General features: G+C 40.6%; 1 protein-coding gene across 4 annotated transcripts in view; it reads right to left on the reverse strand.

The window, feature by feature from the left end:
- LOC105894203 (metabotropic glutamate receptor 4) overlaps positions 1–21,569 on the reverse strand; it is a 180,184-nt gene that overhangs the window by 18,727 nt on the left and 139,888 nt on the right. For all 4 annotated transcript variants that reach the window (XM_031566580.2, XM_012820683.3, XM_031566581.2 and 1 more), the window contains exons 5-7: positions 21,209–21,363; positions 20,851–20,991; positions 1,175–1,375 (exon numbers count right to left, since the gene is read on the reverse strand). In XM_031566580.2, coding sequence (XP_031422440.1) covers positions 1,175–1,375; positions 20,851–20,991; positions 21,209–21,363 — 497 coding nt within the window. The remainder of the gene's footprint in view (positions 1–1,174; positions 1,376–20,850; positions 20,992–21,208; positions 21,364–21,569) is intronic.

The following is a 21,569-nucleotide window of genomic DNA, read 5'->3' on the forward strand; positions in this document are numbered from 1 at the left end:
TCTCTCGTTGCTTTAGGCACTATTACTTCTCTCTGCTTTGAAGCATGAAATGGAGTGAGGTTGTCAAGACACTTAAATGCGACTCTATGGGCATCTATATAGGAATCTAAGGGGACTAGTTTGAAAGTCACACTCTCTCATAAAAATTGTTTCAAAATGAAGCCCTATTTTGACGGCGAAAAGTAGCTGGCGGAAAACGGCGGTGCATGTGCTCTGCTGTACAAAAAGGGACACACTTCAGAGCGAGCGGTAAAGGCATTAAGTGGATAGAGCCTGGTCAAAGTGAATTATTGAAAGGTTTGGTTAAAGCCAACCAATAGCCTGTGAAAAAAGAAAAACATTTTGCTCACTTATATGCTATGACAAGCTAATGTTATTTTTTTGTCTAGATCAATATAACCCATCTCATGTCCATTCTGTGTAATGCACCACTTTTCCAATAAAGGGATCATGATATTTTTGCCAGATAGATAAATCAGACTGGGGCAGTGATGGTTTGTGATTGGCGCATTCCCTGGCAGAGAAGAATGTGTTGCCACACCGATATTCAAAATCTATGCCTTGGCAGAGAGTTTAATTTATCGCCAGAGTTTAGACTATCCACCCTGGCAGAATAAGCCATTTTAAGTCAAGTTACTAAAAGCGTGTGACGTGACCGAAAATATTATCTCAGAAATGTTGATTTTTTTTTTCTCATTCGACTGCTGCAATTTCTTCTTCCTCCGTCACTAGTTATATGTATAGTATGTATATGTAGATTAAAAAACACATCCATCCACAGGGAAATCTCAAGTCTGAAATTACATTAGCAGCCAATTCCTTCAGCACAAATCAATCTAAAATATATTCTAGCACACCCTCCATGCCACTGTATGAAAAATATAGCGTAGCTTATTCAGTTAAACACAACATTCTGGATGCTGCCTTTTTTGTTTTCTTTTTCCAGTTCAAAAGCTCCTCTGACAATGTGAACCCCCTATTTAAATGCAGATGAGTTCTGTAGAATGAAGACCAGCATGCTGGTGATAACTGTTTGTTTACAAGATATGTGTTCTGCCTTCCCTTTAACGCTCTCTAAGGGGATTTATGAGTGAAGAGCTTTTTTTTCCCACACTGCCCTCCCTAGAAAGAAAGGAGGGAAAAAAATTCCCTCAGAATCTCCACCGCTTCCTACCTGTGAAGTTGACCTTGCGGATGTATTTAAGAAGCGCGGTGCCGTTGATGGTTTCCATGGCTGGGCAGAGGCCGACTCGTCCTGGGCACAGCTCCTTGTGCATGTTGTGCAGGGCATGAGCTGTGGCGTAGACGGCATCGATCACAAACTGCACCTTGCCCTCTTGCTCGTAATTAGAGTCTTTCCCGATCCGTTCATGATCTGAAACAAGCACACACACACACACACACACACACACACACACACACACACCAACAAGGACACACAGTCAATTAAAATTTCAATTTGCAGTGCCATAGTCTTTCGGTTACAACCTCAGTTTCATTTTCCATGTACGTTAGAGCCTCAATTCAATTTGTCATGTACATTAATTCTCACATATCAATCTAAACATATGCATATGGATGAGCACATTTGAAAATGATGAAAATAAAGCAAATAATAGCATTTGGCCTGGCAGTGATTACTCCATTTTCATCCAATCCATCCTCTCCTCCATACGAACTTAATTCATTTTAAAGTTTTCAAAAACTCTGTCTAGTGCCAATTATTGGTCATTCCTAATTAGTCCTCTTCAGACATGATAGAGATTATTATTGGAATTCATAACCTGGCTCTTTGTGGCTTTCACGGCTGTGCTGCTCAATCCATGATTGGTAGCTGTGGAGTGTAATTCAGCAGGACTTTATATTGTCTGTCACCGTGCCTTGATGGAGCATATCAGTGCATGCATAAATACAGCAATTACACTGGAGCTGGGGATAGACTGACGGGGGAAAATGAATCGAAGGATACAACCTTCAGTTCTGAGACCTTGACCACATACAATTATTCGTGTTAATCAAGGACAGCTGACACCATAAAATGGTCTTTTGAAGGAGAGGGAAATGAAAAGAGACAGTACTGCTTGTTCTGTGGTGTCATAGCAGGCACATACAAATCAAAGTATGTCCTGGTTCAGAGCTTCAGAGCATGGCAGTAGCCTTCATTATTTGAGGCGGCGTGATGGTGTGACAGTCAGCAGTAAACACAACTGACCAGCAGAGCGGGTGTACAAGCTGTTAATGTTAACGAGTACAGATGACAGTTTGTGAAAAGCGTGCTTTAATTGTTCAAAATGTAACATTGGACTGAAATTGGACACATTTCCAAAGAACATTGTGAATAATATATTTGCTGCAAATCCCTGTTGTTGCATAATGGCACACAGTGTTGACGACAAGGTGAATCAAAAATGTAATTTAAAAAATACCATTAAACAGACTTGAATTGCTGTTGCGAAGTAGTGTTTATCATACATTTGGCTAGACTGGAGACATAGACATCTTCATGTGGAGAGGTTAATTTCATCCACAAATGTGTACCTTCACAATGAACTGACCAACGTGAACTCAAACCACATGAGAATAGCTTATTTGTGACTTAATTTGTGCAATCACAAAAGCAGGAAGACTTCGGATCTTCTTCTCAGAGGCAAAGAACCTTGATATTCTGTGGTGAATACAAAGCTTAGAATTCTAAGTAGGTTGCAATGGCCACTGGCAACAGACTGATGGGAAAGCAACACAGATTAAAGCTGATTTACACATTGAATATGAATGGCTTTTAACGCTGCTGTGTTGGAAGACTGTGAAAAGTCCAGTGTCTTTGTATCATACACAGGAGTTAATTCATATTGCAGCAGGTGGATTTTTAAAATGTGCTGAATATATTGATGGCAAAATGAAGCAAAGTGAACACATATTTTGACTAAAATTCTCCCTGATATATCTACATAATATTCTGTATTTGGTTTCATAAGTAAAAAGAGTTGCCACACAAACAAATAATGAAAAGTATCCTACATATTGCACAGAAATGTCAATATCTTGTTATCTCATCATCATACACACACATACAAAGAGACAGACATTTATCAGATAATAATAATTACGTTCGTAATCATTCACTTTGGATAAAGGTCTCTACCGAATGAATAAAAATAACCATTAGTAAGCTTACATAAGTAAATGTATAAATGGGAAATGCAAAAAGCATTACACACATAGACATTCAATACATTAAAGTTGTTCAAACATTATGGCAGTTGAATTTTAAATCCATTCCAACTGTGGAACTGGAAGACTTCTATGACCTGGTGATGAAGTGAGATCAGATTAGATCAGTGAAGTGAGCTGAAATGGACCTAGCCAACGGATATGTCAGAGTGCATTAAAAGTAAATGGTAAAACCTTAAAAGTGCTCCTGTCAGGGACTCGGGTCCACTGAATAAAATGACAGCAGATTTGCTTTTTGATTTAGTTGGAGAAATGTAATTGGCATTCAGCTTTTGAGACTGGTAGGGGAGCACAAAAGGAGGTAGAGTTGTGTATAATAACTTAAGCAAAAAAGAGATTTTCTTCACCCATAGGATCAGTGTATGCATAGAAATGATGCGCCCCAAGACAGACCCTTGATGGACCCCACAGGTAACAGTGGTACAAGAGCAACAGAAGTTGAGCAAAGCTGTCAGCTGACCACTGCATCCTGTATACCAGCCCTACTCTAAGGATATTGTATGTGTACAATATTCGTCAGAAGAAATATTATTATACACTATTACTATCATATAGTACAGTATTATTAGTCAGTAATGCTGAAGGTGGCACTTGAGGTGGATAGTTATAGGTGAACAGAAAGCTGAATAAATACTCTTTGCCTTTATGTAAAGATAATGAAGCATTTTCTGGTCTCATCAGCACAGTTAAATGTGAAATAATAGTGTATGTTTTTCTTGGTGGTTATTAGAGTTTCTATCAAATTAGGATCTGTTAAAACTGTGAATTTCACTTCACAGAGAAAGCAGTGATAGATTGAGTATGAAATGTGTTGTGACTATAATTTTGTGCCATAGGCAATCCAATTACAGCGTCATTCTGGACACACAGACATTACAGTTATGTATTTGGAACACACTCACTCACGAAAACTCATACAAACACCCACACTCACACAGAGAGAGAAAGAGAGAAAGAAAAAGCAAGAGAGAGAGAAAGAGAGAGCGAGTGAGAGAGAGAGAAAGAGAGAGAGAGAGAGAGAGAGAACTGCAGTGTAATTCTGTGAAAGACAGCTTTCTTGTATTGCCGGATTAGAAGGCAAATAGGTGAACACAAGCCTCTGGATTTTCCGGGCTGTCCAACAAACAACCTTATAGGCCCATGTAATTACAACAATCATATGTGTGACAGTGATGATTAAGAAGCTTTTTGCTTACAAAAGCACTGGACTATTGCCAAAATGCTACAACTTTGACACCGCTGCCAGTTTTCTGCATCGTCATGAAATTGAGGAGCATAACAGCCTATTACAGCAATGTTTGGTTGGTCAACGTTTCGAATAAATTGTGTTGTTTGTGTTAGGGATTTATTTCACCCTTTTAAGGACTGTTAATTAACCTCAGAATTAAGACACACAACCAAGAATATAATAAATAATTGACTTTTACTCTGGCAAAGAGGAGTGAATGGCTCTCGACCGCTCATCAACATACACTCACACAATAGGAGCGCAGTGGTTTCAGAACGCTGTTCAAACCATCACTAACTTCCCTGGTACCATGTAACAGACTTTATGCAGAGACAATATCACAGAACAAAGACATGACACTCCCATCTTGTACCATCCCGTCCTCTGGTTCCAAGAGATAAGAATGTTTACCTAAGACCCCCAAACCCAGACTTTAACACAACAGTCCAGAATGAGTTCACATAAACACATGGTCTCCTAATTCAGTCCTACTCTAAACATCAAATGACAGGTCTGAGTTTAACATCTCTGTTCTCACAGATAGAATTCCTCTCATCAGAACAAAGGAACCTCTGAGACTAATATCAAACTACAAACACATCATGATAATAATTATATAGCATATTTCTTTCACAGTTTGTAAACACACAGTGACATAAATTTAAAATAATATTATCATAATCATCCTGTATAGTGACAGGACAGACATTCAGCTCAACATATATCACTGTAACTATTTTTGTGGATATACTATAACTATATCTATAACATTGCATCTTTACCTCTCTATCTACACAACATTTGCCCATGATGGAGATATCCGCTGTAACGCCTGGCTCAGACGGGGTCGTTGGATCCGTCAACGTTGACGGATCCCAATTCACTTTAAATGGGGTGATGTCATCCGTTGCCGATCTGAATTGTGGTTTGTTGCGTTCTGCTGCGGTGTGTTGCTTGCGCCGAAAGTTAAGAAAAGTTCAACTTTTCGAGAGGCAACGCATGCGTCAGCCAAACAAATTGCATTCATGCAAACACCTTCATAAAAAAGTAACCCAATAACACATGCTGGGAGACCATTCTATGCTAGATGTGCTCAATGTGGCTAGGGCGATTTTCTGTCACATCAACAATGTTGCAGCCTAAGAAACTAACGCTAGCAGAACTACCATTACCTGTTGTTTGTGATCAGGGACGTGCACAGGAATTTTGAAGGGCCATTGCTCTACCCTGGAAAAAAGGGGCAATTTTTGTAACCGCCGCCGCCACGCCCCCTCCCCCTGGACACATATTCTGCCTATATCACTTGAAACTCTGAAATTGTCAGGGTCGATCACTAAACGCCGCCGCCACGCCCCCTCCCCCCGCGCACATATTCCGCGATTACATGAAGTTCTGCAGCCGTAATACTATTTAAAAATATATATATATTTCCTTCAAAGGGGCAACTTCAGTCGAGGAGGGCAAACGGGCAGTTGCCCGAGCAACCTTAGCCCCCTCCTGTGCACATCCCTGTTTGTGATAGATGTTTATGGCGCATAGACTGGCTGATGACAGGACTTCATCCAATACAACCAGTTTTACGACACACACACATGTTGTGAATCCATGTTTGCGTTGAGCAGCATACATCAGTTTTGACAAAACGGGATTAGTATCATGACTCAAACGGTGTCGCCATTTTGCAATACTAACGTAATCAACACATTATTGCATCTTTGACTGGAATTGCAGCGTAGCGTGTTTACATAACTAACATAACCAAAACAGTGATGCATCCTCAACTGGATTACCATCATTCTATCATGACCACTCTGAAACATTCATATCAATCGCCTTGAGACAATGTTGTTGTTTTGGCGCTATTTAAATTTAATTTAATTGAATATCTTTCCTTTCTAATTCTGTTCAGGTGTGACAAATGGTAAGTAAAAGCCTGTTTCCTGTTCACTTTGTCACGTAAAAGATGGCAAAAGTCTGCCCACAAAGAGACAGACATTAAATTATGGGATGTTGTTAAATATAAATACAATCACAGCTTTTGCGGAGAGTAATGGAGATAGAGAAGAAAGATAAGAGTAATAAAGATAGAGAAGAAAGCAATTATGTGCATCCTGTTGTGCTGTAGAGAAGCAGATATAGATGATGGCAAAAACCCTCATTGATTCAAAGAGGTGCAAGCAAGCTGGGGAAAGTTGCAGTTGAAAAGATGACTCAGAACCAGTGTGGTATTTAATCTGGTGGTTTCCAAGGGTGAATAGACCTACTCATTTTTGGCTTTTAGGAAAACGAGTCCCCTGCAGTGCAACCTGAATGGTGATTCATTTTGAACATGCTATTATTTGATTGTTGGAAATGCCAGACATAGCTTTTGAATTACTAGAGAGGAAAACATAATTATAATTCTGACAAACACACTCAAATCATCCATAAAACTATAAGTAAACAGTTAATAACACCATGTATACACACATAGACCAACATACACAATATAATACACAGTTTACTCTACCCAGACACCTTATGGCAAGGTAATTTTAATTTAATAACATGCCATTTCAAATCGTTCAATGCTACTGTGTGTATACACATATCATTCTAAATATTGCATCTATAGACATCTATACAGCTGTCTACTAACAAGACCATTCATGGAATTACCTTACAGGCTTGGACTTAAATATACAATGTGGTTCAGTGCAATCAGCTCATTTCCATGTTTAGAGAGATTTCTACCTAAGGGCATCTTGGGGAAGGGGCTTCGATGATGAAAGCATATGTAAACATAACAGGAACTACCTTGTCACATTTGCACATCAGTAACTGTGCCATCATAAAACATCCAGGTCTGCCTTTGGAAGTCATTTACTGGGTGTTTTCGTAATTTAAACATGTCTCTATAGTACTATCACCTGTCTAACATCTGATTAAAGTATACAACATAAAGAGGTCACAACATGTCTCTATAGTACTATCACCTGTCTAACATCTGATTAAAGTATACAACATAAAGAGGTCACAACATGTCTCTATATATTTTTGTTATACAGTGTTAGATTACATCTGTACTTACACTGAACCTGTGCTATTTGATAACCTTTTGGAATTACTTGAAGAGTCTGAGAAATCCGCTAGAAGTTTCTAAGCAAAATGCCACCCCATGGTTTTACTGGCGTGCAACTAAGAGAAATATGTAAACTAATAGCCATATATTATTGTGCTTCAATTTGTAGAATGAAATTGTAGTAGATAGTAGATTGATATTTGTGGTGGTGTTCACATTGCATGAAAGGCTTCCTAGCTTTGTCCATTCCCTCAAGTGGGCTTAGTATAAAAGTCCCAATCTAACATGAAAGGGCCTCACAGTGAAGTACATTGGAGGGGTAACACAGCCTGTCCCAATTGGCTTTGATCTCTGAGATTGCTTCCTGTCTCCATGGCAAATTAAGATATGGCCTTATTTGACTGAAAAAAAGAACACGAACAAACCAATCTCAGTTTTCATAATCCAAATACCACCTGCACCTTTAGGTGTGTCAATAGCAACAGTTATCTTTTTGAATACTTACAGACACCTACATGCATTGCATATCCACATACTGCCAATATTTTTTGTTGTTGTTGTTGTTGTTCTATAGATCTGTGAAGATGTCGTCAATGCCTCGCCACAGCCAGTGTGCTGCTACCACCCACCTCTCAGCACATTGTCTTTCCTGATGACTCACACTCCAAAGGGCCCTGTGTGTGTGTGTGAGTCAGTCAGATTTCCTTCAAGCCTCATTGAAACACCTCATGAACTGACATCAGAGCTTGCATTATCAGCTTCGCCAGCCCCCCACCCCCTCTGTTGCCTCATCCCCCGTACACTGCCCTCAACATAAAAGTCTTTTTCAATTCAACTCAATCCAGTCAATTTTATGCTTAAGAGCAGCTGTGGGGAGGATGTGTTCATCCTTGGACCATTGTCCTGTAGTTCTGACTCGAATGCAAAGCTTTACACTTTAGTCCTGATGAATCCATGTGCATCAGCTAAAACCTTGTCAAATTTAAAATGGACAAATAAGCACATCCAGTAAATCCAGAAGGCTTCAGAATTGTCATATTTCTTCCGGAGAGTGTGACAGTTATGGCTATGTGCACTGTGATCCACAGCATTGGAGAGTCACATAACATGCATCAACATGCATGCGTCTTCCCTGAGTTGCTCTGTTTGTGCTGTGAATGCTTGGCTTACTACTGCTGGAGCGTGTGCAAGCCAAAGCCCTTGGACCACTGACACACCATAATGGTGGTAATCAGAAACTCAAAGCACACAGCAGGATGCAAACGTCCACAGAGAACAGATACAGTTACATTTGTGGTCCAATTGGTTGATCGGGTCATGTAGATGTGCATTGACAGCACACAACATACAAGCTTGTTTATCCATCCATGTTGATTAGGACCATGATTATGTCCTTTGTTCAGCATTCCTAACAGGAAATGCGGGTGAACAAAACAAACAGCAGGGTTATTCTGCCTTACATTCAGCTAAACATTTATTTTTTCCCATGTTAAGCAAGTTGTGACTGTTGACCCTAGTCGTGACTGTTTCCACCCTTTCTTGTTTATGCTACTATAAAGCTTACCACCTTCAGTGTCAGAATAAAATAATATAAATAATAATAATTTTAACGCACCAAGGGGAAATAATATTAGGCACCATGACCATCATACATTGCCAGTAATCAGCCCCAGGGTTGTGCTTGCTTATTGCTTTATTTATTCAGTTAAACAAATAATATGACAGTGTGACTATTAGACACCATGAATTCCTATTACTGCTTCCATTCTGAAGCAGTTCTGAAATTCTGTTGTCTATGAAGTTTTAATCAAATTACTGATCAAACAGCAGTTTGGAAACCTATTGTAATGAGTCCAGTGTGTATGTTTCACAGTCACAAGGGGATGGGTTGAATAATTCAGCTCTTGTCTCCAAGAATTCTAGGCTTTAAATAAGCTTAGTGGGTTTTGGACTTGTCTACCGAAACATTGACTGGATCCTTTAAAGTTTCAGCATAGACAGAGATAAATAACTGAGCGGTGACCAGAGGATTAAGACGGTGTTTGGCTCACTAGTTGGCAGCATAAACACAATGGTAAGAATCAGGCATCTCTGGTATGCTATTGCATTTAGTGTAGTCACATACACAAGCTAAAGTCTCCTTTTAGGAAGTTTTGTGACAGAGTGTCAATTTCTGTCAAGAGAATAGGATTTAATCCCTCCCTTGCTCTTAAGACAACACTTCCCTTGAAAAAAAACTCTTTCTTAAATAAACGTATTTTTTGTTCTTTACTCAGACATTCGTTGGATCTACTCAGTGATGGTTGATTGTCTTGCTTTTTATTTACGATGTTTTACTATGAACATAAAAAAAATGGATTTTCAGCATAAAAGGTACAATAAGAGAATAAAGACCCATTTGTGTTATTATTTGTGCAAATATCTTAAAGACGACCTATTATGCTCATTTTCAGTGTTCATAATTATATTTTTTGGGGTCTCCTAGAATAGATTTACACTCTCTTAGAGCTCCTTTTTAAAGCCCCGGGCCCGATGAGTCCAGTGCGATCTGACTGGTCAGCTAGGAGGGCAATAAGGATTGTGTCACGAGATTGCGTCATCTTCAAACAAGAGAAAAGGCAGCTGAAAAAAGCTGTTTTTGTGGGAGAGAGTTACTCCCTCTGGTTTGTATTTTGGGCTTTGTAATTTTGCAGATCGTCTACATGCACTAAAAGTTATATAATACATTAAAGGAAAGGGAAATAACAGAAAAGCATAATAGGTCCTCTTTAAGTTGTTAACTAATCAGTTCCAACACATATAATTGAAGGCTGCTTTATTAATTTATAAACCACTCTAGGAAACATTGAGGCTGGAATATCAATCAAATTGGAGTTATCGATGCAAAAGACTGGAGAAGACTGGAGTATTTAATTTCCCTGCGTGCAAACAATAAAGGACATCTTGTCTTGGAACTTAAGGATATCTTGATTTAATTCACACATAACATCTCTCATCTATGCATTGATGTGCTCCATTGGGACTCGATGATAGATCGGAAATACATACAGTATGTGTATGTGAGTGTATGTGTGTGTGTATGTATTTCCTGTCTTGGCTGATTTGTGCAGATTAAGAATTAAGCAGGTTATGTGAATAAATACATCTACTCATTAAGGAACAGCAAACCATGTCACGTTGTAGGTTATCAACCAAATGTAAAGAATTTACAAGTGGGTGCGATGTGAATGAGATGGGACATCGCTGTGCTGTGTAAAGCTGCTGGTCACAGGTCTACTGCCTTAGGCTTTCAGCCTTGAGGCCAGCACACACACCTCTCATGCCCAAGGTCCTTGGTCAGAAAAGCGAGGGGTGAACCTCCTTTTTCACACAAAATCTCCCAACCTCCTTAATACTTGAATATGCTTCATTAAAATAATTTGACAAACACTGAATGGTCACAACTACATCCCCTAGAACTAAGTAGATGTGATCAATCAGGTTGTCCAGAACTCCTTGCGATTAGAGAAAGACAACCCGCATGCGAGGGTCCATTGATTGAGGGGTCTCTGGGATTGGGTGTGCTGATTAGATTCACTGTTGATTAAGTTCTCAAGAGCTGTAATGGCTTGCAGCGTTTGATTGCAATTGTGCTGCTGTAGATTGAACCAGAATGAGCACAAAGAGTACAAAGCCTGCATGTGGGAATCTTTGCTCACAACAGTAAGGGCCTGCGCACACACACGCGCACAGACACAAACACACGCACGCACACACACTCATGAAAAATACATTGGACAGAGCGCAAATGTGTTCAAAACCATATATTGGTTTTATATTGTAATGTCTTTCTTGTATGTGCCACTGGAAGGAACATTTAGAAAGATCATATCATACATATAAAATCATACATATATCCTGTAATCCAGTGACAGCTGGTGTATAAGATGATTTTCTAACAACAAAAAGGTATAAAACTGATTTTGTCTGTGCTGGCAGCCAAAATTAGCATTATGCTCTAAAGTTATGCCTACCTAGATTGCATTAGCTAGCTTAGCATTGCATGCTCATAATGTAGCCTGAGCTAGGTAGCCAGCTAGCCAGTAAACGCTATCACACCTAACAGTTAACTAGGGATGGGTATCGTTTGGTTTTTATCCGATACCGGTACATAACCGATACTTTTAAAATGATACCGGTGCCTAAACGGTGCCTGAACCGATACTTTTTTTTTTTAAAGCACAAAGCGACGATTGACGACATTAAAGAAAGGCTTTTTTTATTGCCAAGGCAATTTTTTTTCTTCAAATTGAACAATATATTAACTGTTTAAAGTATATTATAAATATAAATACATACAAAACACTTGGCTTCCAACTACAGCTTCAAACTTTTTAACTTCAAACTATGAACATTATATTAACTGTAAACAACAGTTTATAGTATACTTAAATAAATAAATAAATAAATATAAATAAATACAAAAAACATGAGCATATTTGCCTTTGGAGTCAAAAATGTATTTATTTCATGAAATTTCACCATTTTATGATTTGTTTATACCTATCTTTTCTATCTTGTTTATAGTTAATCTTGTTACTTGAACACACTGAGTACGAGAAAATATGTACTGCCCCTTTAAGAGACTACCGTTGGTAGTTTAGCTGTCATCTCCTCCGTTTATTTTTCAGTCTTTGGTTGCTGATCTGCCGTTGACTCTTGCCTTCTCTCCCCTCTTTTCACGCAATTATTTTGTTGCATTTGCTGCACGTCGCGATGTTTGAATCTTTTTGTGCGAAATACAGCCACACTTTTGACCGTTTACCTTTCGGTATTTTCTCTGTTAAAAGGTTGACGGCTAACTCTGTTTGTGCTTGCCTGCTCTTCACTGTCATAAGACTGTTGCTATGAAAACACCAATGAGCGTGAGCGACATTGGCAGCTGGGGCAGTTTTACATGTGCCCCACAGAATCTGCCTAGCGACCGTGTTCAATTGGCTCAGGCACCGAAATGAAGCACCGAAATCTGCGTTGCATTTCGGTCCGGGTAGGTACCGGTTGTATTGGAACCGGTTCCATATTGGTACCGGTTCTCGGTACCCAACCCTACAGTTAACTTGCAAAACAAGCGTAGCATTCACGCCCGAATGGCTGAGTCTGTCATACATAACGCCATACGCAGCACACACTCTTCCTCTCACCGACCTGAAGCAGATCCGAGCAGACGGTGAGGGAAAGGAAGGTGACGTCTCGTGTTCTCCTTCAGAGAACAGAGGTTACTTATGTAACCCAACGTTCTCTTTCAGTCAAAGCACTTCAACGTCACCTTATGGCAGTGGTTCTCAAAGTGGGGGGCACTCTCCAGGGGGGGCGCGATGTCACAGACGGAGAAAAAAAAAAACGACCGCCGACCTGTCACTGGTTAGTGAAAGCTCACTCAGTGGCGAAATGCAAGGGGCTGGACTGACCCAAACAAACCAAATACTGTTTTGCTCCTGATCCACCAATCAAAACGGAGTCTTATCATTTGAACGCGAGTTGCACCTAATTTTCCGAGTATAAATAAAAACGCAGGCATGGTAAGCTCTCACCCTGAGATGGCACTCTGCAGAGTTTGTTCAATTTCTCTTGTTTCCTCTATCATTCAGATATTCATTGCTTTATAAACAGTATTTTTAAAGACTCATTCCTTCCTTAGTAATACCTTACTGCACTTGCAGTAGGTCTATTCGTAGCCTATTCTAATGCTACGTTTCCATTAGGACGTTATTCGTGCCGCTCTCATTGGGAATGAATGGAGACGAAGTCCCGTCCGACGCGCAACGAACCGTGTCCGCCTCCCTTCCAAAGTTGACGAACCTTTAACCCTATGCAAATGCAGACCAGGCGGTAACCAATCAGTTTGACGTGTGTGAGAATTGGCAGCTGAAGTTGTGGAGATGGGCGGGAGTTATCAAAAAAATCAAAGCAAGATGGCGGAGTCTGGGGATTCTGTTACTGGGAAATATTTTATGTGAATAAAGGTGAATACAGGTGTTCACACGACTTTTATATGTCTACATCGACTCGGTTTGTTGTTTATATACTACACGAACACTGTCAGGGCAAACAGAATATTGTAGGTCTTATCTGAAGCTCTCGAACATTATTGTTAGCTTGCTGCTAACACTTTAATTGAAGATCAATGTAGAAGCTAGCTGGTTTGTAACCTGTAGCCTCATCGGTGCGTTTTGCCTCTGGTATGTGTGATATCGTGATTTAACTGGCTGCTATAAATGAATCAGAGAACACAAATGTATAAAGGAATACATTTAATGGATAAGTAAATGAATCAGAGCACGAGTGACAGTGCAACATCTATCATATTTTCATGACTTCACAAGCTAATCTGCTATATTAGCGCTGCACTGCAACCGAACTTGCTACTTAACAGAGAAACTTGATTTTTCTGACAATGCCCCCTAGACGAAATACCGGCTGCCGATAATTCGCCTGAATGGAAACGTAGAGTAAGGAGTAATTTGCTCCACAATCTTTAAAAAAAGCTCGTAGCCCAGAGAGTTAGCCTAGCTAGCTACCTTCTTCCAACTACAGCTAGCCCTTTTCTCCGTAACACCTACCTTTACATTTTTTGAACATCCACCGTGTTGCAACAAATAAAACACTAGCACTTGAATACTATTTTGTGCTGTCCCTGTCTACATTGTGTACAGTTCGTTTTGTTAGGAATCATTGCCTAGCACAGCCTTATCCATTATTCGTGTGCAAGTCGTTCACAACCATACAAGAACACGACGTTGAAATTAGAACTTTATTAACTTCACACACACTGTATCAGCAAACAAACACAACATGGACAAGTTTCTGATTCGTAAAAGTCAGAAAGAGAAGCCTGTGGACTTCTTTAAACCTAAACGTGATGGCCTCCAGCAACAACGAACCACCATGCCCAAGCATAGCACTGTCTCCAAGCAGTGTCTGGAGGCATCTTATGTAGTTGCTCATAGAATTGCTAAGCTTAGCAAACCCCATACAATTGCCGACACACAGATTTTGCCGGCCACGCAAGACGTGTAGGAGCTAAATTCAGCGCAATACCTATGTCAAATGACACGCCGAATATCAGAAATCAGTTTGGGTTTCAAAGAGGACTACCGTTCATTTGCCTGAGTTCGGGATCCATTTCTCTGCTCAGCAGATGAGCTGTCAATAGACATGAAAGAGCAGCTGAAGAGTGACAGTAGACTTAAGCATCTCCCCTCTTTCGTCATTCTGGGTAGCAATGATCAGCTTTGCGACATAGCCTCAAAAATGCTCCTCCTTTTTGCGTCGACATATTTGTGCGAGGCAGGCTTTTCAAGACTGACTGCGCTCAAAACTAAATACCGCCAGTGGCGGCTGGTGGTTTTTAAAGTGAGGGAGGAAGGACTGCGCGCTTGGTTACCATTGGCCTGCTTATTCTGTTGGTGGCATAAGTATGTGAGATACAAGTTGTTTCAGGGTGTTTTTGTGAACTACAGTACAAAATAGCAGGCAGGGATAAAATTGATACAAAGCCACCAGTGTGGCACCATTGTACTTTGAAAGCTGGTGGACAGCATGTCTGGACTAGACAAGGCCAGAAGGAAAGGATGCAAAGCCAATTAGTCAAATCAGGCCTACTCTTGATTTGAAAAACTAAATACAAAATTCTGGGCCTATTTCCCCCCTCAATTACTGAAGCTATTGGTTATTATTTGACTAATTTTATTTTCAGCTGCAATTGTTTTAAGAAAAATGAAGACACAAGACCAAAAGTGAAGCCACTTAAAATGCATCATGCTCTGAATCATTCACTAAGTAGCCTAATATGAGGCCAATGCCCAAGTGACAACGTAGGCTAATTAGAATAGATACGAAACACATCGCGTTCTGAAACATTCATTAACAATTTCCATTCAGAATGTCAGCTGAACAAGAACAATTCTTGCATGCCTAGATAGGCAGTTGCATCAATTCATGGATACCATGTGACGTCACTGCGTTTGAGCGCCGCCATCTTTGTGTCCGAAAGTCTAGCGGAGCGTCGGTCACAACACAGACAATAGTCGGTCACAACCCACAGAAAGTTAAAATTCCCTGCTTATGTTGTGCTGATAGATGCGACAATAGTCGCGAAAATTACCCAAAGAAACAATTTAATTGTATACCAAAATATTTAGATCGGCGGAATAAATGGTTGGCTGCAAATTAGAAGAGACAACTGGCAGCCAACATCTAACTTCAGATTGTGCAGTCAACACTTTGTATCTTCCTGCACCACTATCCACGGACATGTTGATTTTGTGTTCTGAGCCTGGGAATGACTGACGTGTTATGTGAGATGCAGCACGTTGATACAATCGTGAATAATTGCTGTGTCTTATCAGAGCTTAACTCTCCTGAGCAAGCTAGAGTGCTAATAGTTAGCGAGCTGTTTAGCTCTTCACTAAAGGCTTTAGCTACACCTAACTAGCCCACATTGGCACTCTTAACCACAACTAAAATAAATCGGTTGATAATGGCTGTTTGAATTACTAGGATGTCCTGTGATGACATACATATTTTTTTGTCTCCAGATGCCATATCTTGTAGTTCACCCATCCTGCAACTGCATATTGATATGCATCTGTAATCTTGAAAGCCCTTAGGCTATCTCCGGTGTATGGGGATGGATTGTGTACAAGATAAATGTATACGTTGGGAAAAGACAGTTGGGGCAGGCTTTAAGGGACAAAATAAAGTTGAAGGTAATAAATATGGATCGCGTCCGATAATCAACAATCCAAGGTTGAAGTTCTATCGATATCCTACAGCAGAGTCGAGCCGGGTAACTTCTTTCGTGTAATCCCCTCCCTCCAAAGCCAAATCCGTTGTTTATTGGTTAAGCGATGTTGGCGCCGACTCAGACGCTAGGGAGGACTTTCCTCCCCTGGGTAATGTAAGTGAATGAGCCCCACGAGCCGCCAGTATCAGAGACCGAATACATTAATCTCAATAGGGGCAAAAGGGAGGACGGCACTCCGTGCAATCATTTCTGGTTACGATAGGGGGTGCTAATGTTATTTTAACTCAGGGAAACGAATTGTGATGTGCATAGTATTAAATACTGATATCAAACTGCATTTTTAAAGGAGTTTAGTCAGTTCAATTAAAAAAATAAATTCTCAAAAAGTTTGGGGAGGTCCTTCCTCCGTTTCCTCAATGGAAGAGCCTCCTCTGAATACCGCAACCGCGCACAGATCGAGGATGACCTGAGGATATGTTTGTCAAACATTGCCCCAAGATTTGAGGACCTTTGCAGTGCAAAGCAGGCTCATGTCTCACATTGACAGACCTGTAGGATTTTTTTTGTAAAGATCACAAGAGGCCCATAATAATAATAACAGTATCCTAATGATAGCAATAATAACACTTATTATTAGTATGATAATAATAATAATACAATAATAATAATTGGTCGATAATCATTAATTATAATAATAATAACATAATGATGGTGATAATAATGAATAGCCTACTAATAGGCCTACTATTACTGATAATAATAATAACAATAATAATAATAATAATAATAAATAGTTATAATAATTGTCTGTATGGGCCTAACAATAACAATAGCCTAACCTTGACATGTCAGGCCTATCAATAACAATATCCTATCTATCTATCTATCCATCTATATATGGTGGTGTAGGTGAGGGCGGTGGCGGCGGCGGGGGGGGGGGGGGGGGCGGGGCGGATGGGGGGGCCCCAACTACCCCTAACCAGCTTTGGGGGGGCCCAGCTTGCCAAAGTTTGATAACCCCTGCCTTATGGGATATGGACACTACCGTGGATTTATACAAGTGGCAACCCGGTTCGTAATTAGACTGTGGGTGACTCAGCATTAACAATTAGGACTGTCCTGCCAAGAGACAGACATTACAGAATGGGTTACAGGTGTACTCATTATGTCCAAATAATAGAAATGGGCAAAGGTATTCCCTGAAGCCCAGCTAGCTGCCCGGCACACATCATGAACACTTTCCATATGGCCCACGATGCTGCCATACTCCTAGTGGAGTGTGCATGCAACCCAGCCGGAGGAGCTGTATCCGCTGCCTCATATGTCAGACATCGCTTCAACAATCCAGTGTGTTAATCTCTGCTGCGATGGAGCTCGGCCCAGGGCCTGTGCTCCAAAGCATACAAACAACTGCTCAGTCTTGCGACTACAGAGAGTAAGATTAGTGAAATGACACAGAGCCCTCACTGGGCACAAAGTTTGAATCCTCCGCACTTTCTTTGAAGAGATTGGAAGAACATCAATAACAGGCAACTCGATAACCCTGAGTTCTAAATCTGAGGTAATTATCATCATCACCAGATCATGCGTCCAGATAAGAATTGAGACCTAGGGTCTGACAACATCGTAAGGATCCCTACAGAAATACACCTGTGTCTTTTTTACTCCATAATTGTAAAGAAACTGTAGAAAATGACTGTTTGTACAGTCAGTGTTTTACCTCTCTTGTTCCAGTCTCTGATGTAGCACCCCATTCAGTGCCTGTAGTCGATTTGCCTACCATGTGGTGCTGGAGTGGGCGTTCAAAGGAGAGGCCTCCCTTCGATAACCAACTAAACAGATGGAGGGGTATCTCTGTTGGGGTCCTTTCCATGTTGGCAGACCCTTATAATTACATTGATGAGTCAGTGGCTTAAACAAGTGCTTTACTTTGACAGGCATGCTTGCTCCATAGAATTCCATTGTACAGATGTTTTGCGGTTTCCAGTTTTAGTGTTCTAACTCAATACTGGACTAATTTCGATCATTAGTTGTCCCTAGTACGAATTTGGACCCAAAAAGATCTAAAACTAAAGCCCATGTTGAAAAGTCCCTTTAACAGCTAAAACCTGCCGCGATCCAGCCCCTTTGTGAAATCTTCCAATCAGCATTCAGAGATGCCCCTTATCCAGTGTAGGTGGTCCTACCATAGACTACATTACCCAGAGTCCCCTTTTCTCCTGTATCCCTTATCTGATTCGGACTGACTCGGTATTGGCCGCAACAAGATCATAAAACTGGTGACGCGTTTAGCCCTTTATCACCGCGGCAAACCCAAAACTCGCTCTCTCTCGTTTGGTTTTCGCTGTGAAGTCCATTCATCACATAGAGATACCCTCCCTGCAGATGACCCCTCATCAGGACAAAGGACGACGCGACGACTCATAGCTCATAGGACTTCTGATCAAAGTTCTAATCTATTTGAAATCGCTAGTTAAACCCTGAGTATATCGATATAATACACTGCAGCCCCGCAGTTTAATTGAATAGGAGAAGGCGACCGGATCCCTCCTCCCTGCTATTCAAGTCGACGAAAAGAATTCTTCATCCCTTTCACGACTCACCACGACCCTCACCAGGCCGCACCAGAGTCCAGTTGACGAACTGCTTTAAAGAAGGAAGAAACCCGGCATTTCCAGGCGCCTGCGTTCCACGCTGCTCCAAGGAAACCCGCAGAAAACATCTTGGTCGCCACGCAAGAGCGATCGAAGTAAGGCTGATATCTGGGCAGAATTTAGTTTTACATGTATGTTTTAATCTGTGTGATAAGTTTTGTTATTTGATTTCGTTTAAGATCTAAATGCAAACTGTAATTTCACAATCTACCCGGTCTTTGACCGTTGATAATCTTGCTTAGTTCTTTTGCTAGTTAATTAGATAGGATTGTGCATGCACTATCTCTCTATCTCTTTCTCTCTCTCTCTAACTCCCTTTTGCATCACCACACGAACATATACACGCACACATTGCAATCTCAGTGTTGTCGAAGATCTTAGTATTTGAATTAAGGCCCAGCCAGGATTTGTCCTTAAGGCAAAATCCTTTGTTCTAGGCATTCCATACTCGTGCACCTCCCCCCAACTAAAGTTGCGCCTAAGCAAACTAAAGTTTCCTGTCTCGGACCCGCAGCCGCATCCGGTGACTATCCTAACTGTAGTTGGAGCCGGAGACACGATTGACTTCGCGCACAGAGCATCCCTCACCTGTGCGCTTGCGCATAGCCTTCCTCTCACTTCCCCCCTCTCTCCATTGAGCGCGCGCGCGTTTACTCGCAACTGCGCATACCCACACACGCACCCGCTCACACACGCACGCATCCGCTGACACACACACACACACACACAGACAGAGACGAGGAAGCTAACGCACCCTCCTCTGCCTTGCTGAAACAGAGCACCTCGTTTCACAACTCCACTTTGTGCCTTGCTCGATTTTGTTACTCCAGTGTATTGTGATTATACCTGATTTTATATTACTGTTAATCACCGTTTATTACATTTAATAAATTGTTTATATTATACTTAAACAATTGTCTTGCCTGTTATTGTTCCAATATTACACTGAAAGCCATTTTCCGCCAATCAAGTACTTCAAATGCCTTCACTTTTCTAGTTGTTTCATAAAGTGTTATAGACTGTGTAGTGATATTGTAGTACTTTAGTATTGTGATACCATACATAGATTGTAGCATAGTGATACAACTAGAACTTTCCATTGTTTAGTAATTTAATTATAAAATATTAAATACTAAATTTAATGATTATTACATTTTATGAGACTGATTTAATTAACTTAATGTAATAACCCCGGTTTCACCTACACCAGGTATGACAAAAACTACTTTGAAATCATTCTTGAGATATTTTCACCTCTACAAAACACATTCAGAGCCTTCTCATAGACTCCCAGTGAAGGCTGTGTATCCGGGCGTGTCCAAAAATGACGAGTTCAAAGTCTATCATCGAAAAACTTAAATGCAGTGTACTTTGAGCTGGTGTGAGTGGGGTCGTAAGGGCCGTGCTTCCACAACATGTCACGGTCAAGCGAAGTTAGATAACGATGTTCACACGAAAGCAAATTAAGATAAACTTAGAAACAGTACGGCAGATATTGTCCTGACAGATATTGAATTTGTCTATGGAACCAATAGCGATGAGTAATGTTGACATATAAATAGATATTTCACCCAAACAAAATGCAATGCTCAATTCCCATGCTCAAAGCAATCAGCACTGCTGTAATCTGTAACTCTGAACTCATTTGATTTGTATAGCATCCTTTCCTTTAAAAAGGTAATGGCAATTTAGTGGTATGGTGGAATTCAATTTCAGCCATAATGTACAGCGAGGCAATTGTGTTATAACCGTATTACAACCTTTGCAATTAGCTGCTAAATACTCTAATGAATATCTCCAGGCAATGAACAAATTCCTTGATTGCCCTCATTAAAACCCCATGATAGTGATGACACACAACAATGGGTTTGGAGTGTCCAAAGGCACCTACTTGTGCATTTTTTGATGCCTGATCCTTTCTTCAGGGCATGCCGGCTGAGTTTGCACTGGAAGTTATCCTCCCAGAACTCGGCAAACCAAATATTTCTCCTGTTGTTGTCCAGGGTCCGGCTGATGAAATAGCGATCAAACCCTAGGAGAAATCATTACAATACAGTTACAGCGCTGCACTTTGTTCCAGTTGCTTTATGACACTATTGATTGATAAATACTCACATATTGTCTTGAGACAGAAGTTGCAATTCTTAAAGACTTTCTTTGAACTTTTTGTAAACTGGCTTATACTTGTTTGTATCATCCATCACATATTCACATATTTTCAGAGCAGGAGATCAATGCATGATGACTACCTTTGATGGACTGACGCCTGGGTAGGATGGTGATGGCTCCTTCTGCCATCCCTTCCTGGTGCAACACTGGGGATATCTTTGCCCCCCAGCTGTCAGATCCTATCCAAATGAAGTGACCTGGTCCACTGGCATTCTTAGCAGCCTGTAGAAGTTGCCTGTGGAGAGAAAGAGAAAAAAGAAAAGGGAAAACTCATTTAATGCCTCTATTGTCCAGGTGGTCCATTCACCTTTTTGTTCAAGGACAGAGAGAGGCTCCACACACCTTTCTGTGTGAAGTGAATTTCACAGTTCACAAGGTCAGACATTTTTCATTGTGCAAAATCTCGGCTTTTGAGGCATCACAACAAAATCGATTCCCTTC

Source organism: Clupea harengus, chromosome 4 (assembly GCF_900700415.2).
Source record: "Clupea harengus chromosome 4, Ch_v2.0.2, whole genome shotgun sequence".
NCBI classification, from domain to species: domain Eukaryota; kingdom Metazoa; phylum Chordata; class Actinopteri; order Clupeiformes; family Clupeidae; genus Clupea; species Clupea harengus.